This window comes from Elephantulus edwardii, unplaced genomic scaffold, assembly GCF_000299155.1.
Source record: "Elephantulus edwardii isolate Elephantulus edwardi_28Jun2011 unplaced genomic scaffold, EleEdw1.0 scaffold00011, whole genome shotgun sequence".
Classification (NCBI taxonomy): Eukaryota; Metazoa; Chordata; class Mammalia; order Macroscelidea; family Macroscelididae; genus Elephantulus; species Elephantulus edwardii.
The window spans coordinates 22,402,961-22,407,493 of NW_006399761.1; the positions used below are offsets into that span (position 1 = coordinate 22,402,961).

Sequence of the window (4,533 nt, forward strand, 5' to 3'; positions counted from 1 at the left end):
GTTCTATAAGTATCATTGTTTATCCAAGTTCATAGAGTTTCCAGAGACATGTGGTTTAAGGAGTGGAAATTATTGAACAATATTACATGCTAGCGAGAGTCTGCTGAAGATTATCCAAAAATGACTAGAACAGAGCATCAACAGAGAACTGCCTAAAGTGCAGACTGGATTTAGAAGAGGCCACAGCACTAGGGATATTATAGGTAATGTCAGGTGGATCTTGGCTGAAAGCAGAGAGTACCAGAGGAATGTCTATCTGTGTTTTGTTGACTATGCAAAGGCATTTTACTGTGTGGATCACAACAAATGGTGACTATGAGAAGAATAAGAATCCCAGAACACTTGATTTTGCTTATGTGAAACCTATACTTTGACCAGGAGGCAGTTGTCAGAACAGAGCAAGGAAACACTGCATGGTTCAAAACTGGGAAGGGTGTGTGTCAAGGATGTGTATTGTCTGCATATCTTTTCAATCTATATGTAGAACAGATTATCTGAGAGTCTGGGCTCTATGAGGAGAAGTGTGGCATCATGATTGGAGGTAGACTCATCAACAATCTGAGTTATGCAGATGACACAACCCTGCTTGTTTGAACTGTGGAGGATCTGAAGCACTTGCTGCAGAAGGTCAAGGACTGCAGCCTTCAATATGGATTGCAGCTCAACATCAAGAAAACAAAGATTCTCACCACAGGGCTGATTGGCAGCATCATGATAATGATGAAGAGATTGAGATTGTAGACAGCTTCACTTTGTTTGGCTCTACAATCAAGACTCTTGGTAGTAGCAGCCAGGAAATTAAATGACAAATTGCACTGGCAAAGTCTGTTGTCAGAGACTTCTCCAAAGTACTGAAGAGCAACAATGTCAGTCTGGAGACTAAGGTGTGCCTGATACATGCCCACCACGGTCTTTGCCATCACTTGCTATGCATCAGAGAGCTGGACAATGACTAGGGATGATAGAAGGAGAGTTGATGCCTTTGAGCTTTGGTGCTGGAGAAGAGTATTGAATATACCATGGACTGCTAGGAGAACAAACAAGTTCATCCTGAAGAGAGTAAACCGAGGCTGCACCTTGGAGGCAGGGATTCTGAAGCTTTGTCTGACATTCTTTGGACATGTTGCAAGGCGAGATCAGACTTTGGAGAGGGACGTCATGCTTGGGAGGCTGGAGGGACAACACAGGAGAGGAAGACCCTCAATGAGATGGATTGATTCTGTCACTTGGGTAATGAGGATAGGCGTGTTTGAGACAGTAAGACTGGCAAGAGGTAGAGCAAGGTTTAGGGCTATTGCACATAAGGCCTGTATGAGTTGCAGGTGACTCGACAGCACATAACACCACCAACAACATGGTATAGTTGGTTCCATTTTGGCACCTGAGACCCCAGTGACACAAGGTACAGTGTTACAGCAAGCCCAGATTACCTCATCATAGCAAATTGGCCAGAGTGCTATATGATTTAGGAGAATGTTTTTTTCTAAATTATAGTAACAGATTCAAATATAATCTCTCGGGCCCAACTTTGAAATATAAGGGCCCTCAAGGAGGTCTTGTTGAGTATAAATAAAAACCACCACACAATCCACACAGATCCTCAACCAACACAAGTGTACCATCTCTGAGTCCAGCTGCTTCATTCAACCACAATGGCGACAAGGGCCTGGCAATGAGTGCTTCTGTGCTGGATGGAGATCAGCTCTGGTCTGGTTGTTTGGTGGGGGAGTAGGCAGGAAGCCTCTTGTTGGAGCCAATGAGAGACTGGTGTGCTGGCTGGGTTTTTTTTTAAATTCCTGATTTTGGTTGATTTAATTTTATTTCAATTTAAATAGATCCTTGTAGCAATACATGTATAGTCCTCGTAGCATTAGTCACAATATCCCAGAAACGAGAACAAACCAAGAGTCCACGTCCATTTCTGGCTCAGAGCAGAGATTCTGGCAAGGGAGACAGGCTATCTAGTTTCTGGAACCTGGTAATGCCACACATGTCATGGAGAACGAGAAGGAGTCTTTCAACATCCCTGAGGATCAGTGTTATCACCCCTAAAATGAGGGTTGGAATCGGAGTCTACTAAGACCCCAAAGTTCTAATATATTTCAATTCTAAGAAACATTGTAAGAGTCAATATTTGCATTCAAGAAGGAGAAATGCCAGGAAGAAGGTTGCTTATAGCCTAGAAAATAACCTTGTAGGGCACTGGTGTTAAGAGGTATTCTGAGGAGAAGATATCAGACTCACTGATTCCTCTCCACCCTCCTTTTTCCTACAGGAAATTTCCCCTGTCCTTCTCTGCTGGGAACTCCAGATTCTCGGCAGCTCTCTCTGCCTGTGGTGAGCAATGCAGCTCCCTTCACAGGAAGCGTCTCTAACTCCTGCAGGGTCTCTGTTCCAGCTGTCAGCTCAGCGTGGCTACTTCCATCAGACCCTGTCTCCTCTTTCCAGCCACTCCTGGGCAGTGCCTACCTTTACCAACCTTCTGACACATCTCTGCAGTCTGCAGTTTGGGGCCAGAACCAGATCCCCATTGTATCTTCCTCTTACCCAGGGATTATTGAATGGAACCTCACAAGAAGCTCACAAAAGAAGTCCTCTTCACTTGGGGACTCCACTTTCACAATCATTGACCAAGACACAGCGATGTCTTCCATGCCAATGACAATTCATTATGACAAACCTTTAGACACCACTACCATAGGTTCTCTGTACCCATCACTACCTGTTAGTCTTGTCCAGGGGCCACCAAGTCAGGGACATAGTTTCTCAGTTCCCCACCAGGAAGGCATTCAGGTTTATTATTATAATCAGGGCACAGTGGGGCCCCTGCTCTCTGGAGACCTTGGTCCTTGCCTGCAATCCTATGGCACTGAGTTATACACAGGAGACAGGGCCCCTGCTCCTCAACCAGAAATGGCGCTGGTGCTAAAGGAGATTCAGCCTGCCAATGCCCTTCTACCATCCTCTACTTCTGGAACTTACTACTCCTTCTCTGCTCAACCCATCTCAGAAGCAAGATTTCCAGGTGAGTCCAAAGGGCAAGAGGAGAGAAGAAAGAGGGTCAAATATACATTTGGGAAGTGGTACCTACCCTCCGTCAAGGCTCTCCAGTGTTTCCAGCCTCCATGTAGCATCTGGTCCAGGAGGGATAGTGTGTGGTCCCTTTTGTTACATGTAAGAACACTTTCAGAGCCTATCAAGGGAGACAGCTTCCTTACCACCACCATACTGTCATAAACACCCTTTTATGGCCTTAAGGAAGAACTCTAGTGGCCTGGTCCCTAGGGGTTGACATCTCTCACCTAAACCCTGAAAATCTTTGGCAGATCAAATCCACCATTGGGCTCTGAGGTGGGGGAAAGACTGACAATTGCCTTTCTGGAAACTTTATGCCTTAGAAATCCAATGGAGAGTCAGATATAAGTTGGTTTCAACTCAAAGGCAATGAGTTTGGGTTGTGAATCTTATCTTTCAAATTTTTGAAAAGCCCTTCTTCACTCTTAATTGCACTAGGGTCAGTTTCATTTTTTTCCTCATTTCCTTTTACATCATTTTACATAAAGATTTAAAATCTTGGGTTCAAGAACGAATTATTTGTGAGCAACATTAGTCACAGAAAGAAACTTATGGTATAAGACTCCTATTTTTAAACAACCAAGTGAATATTTACATACAAATCTATCTAGGAGGATTAGCAAGCATGAGAAGGGATGGTGGGTGTAGGACAAATTCTGATGAAAAATCCCAGCTATGGATGTATAGAAAGCTTTTTAAAAATAAAATTACCTAAAATATCTTTCAAATGATTTTCCCCACACATTCTGTCCAAAGCAATCAGTAAGACTTTGTCTTCATTGACATATCTTATGGAGATATCTCCCAACCCTTGTCTTTAGTAAACTACATAAAGTGTTCTTATTCACTCAAAGGAACAAAGAAGAACCTCTTCGACAGTTGCTGGCTTTATAAAACATTTCATATTCTTAATCTACCTTTGTACTATTTCCATGTCTTAACAACACACTAAGAAATGCAAAGACATCCAGACTCATGGCATTAAGGGTCAGAACTGAAATAACCTCCAGGAGTCTTTTGGTTCCTAAGAGGAGCTTGTACAAAAGCTTGATCATTGTAGAGAAGGGACCTGACTGCTCTGTTGCTGGTGGGTAGGAGGCGCACTTCACTGACCAGGGACTGACTGACTTCTTCCCTGATTCTTTGCAGTGATGGAAAGTTCCCTGGGCATGGAGATTTCCTTGACATGGCAACCGCAAAGCCAGATATTTTGTCTGCCACAAACACCAGAATGCCCAAAGTCCTGCACCACAAATATGCAGCTACTTGAAAGTTTTCCACCAAATGAGCTACAGGACACACCAGTGATGGCTGCAAGTGAGGCTTCTAGTAACCTCCTTGCACTGCCTCTAGCTCCAAGCTGGGAACAAACAGAGGACAAGAATCCTGATGAGGGTAAAATCAAGCTGCTCAAACATCTTGATCCCTGCCTGATCCCAACAGAAAACAAGCCTCCAC

At 43.9% G+C, this 4,533-nt stretch overlaps 1 protein-coding gene across 1 annotated transcript in view; it reads left to right on the forward strand.

Moving 5' to 3' along the window:
* The window catches only part of LOC102861250 (uncharacterized protein C2orf78-like), a 67,476-nt gene that overhangs the window by 61,305 nt on the left and 1,638 nt on the right, over positions 1-4,533 (forward strand). Inside the window, exon 3 of the mRNA XM_006881029.1 lies at positions 2,276-3,025. Within this exon, the coding sequence (XP_006881091.1) occupies positions 2,276-3,025 (750 nt within the window). The remainder of the gene's footprint in view (positions 1-2,275; positions 3,026-4,533) is intronic.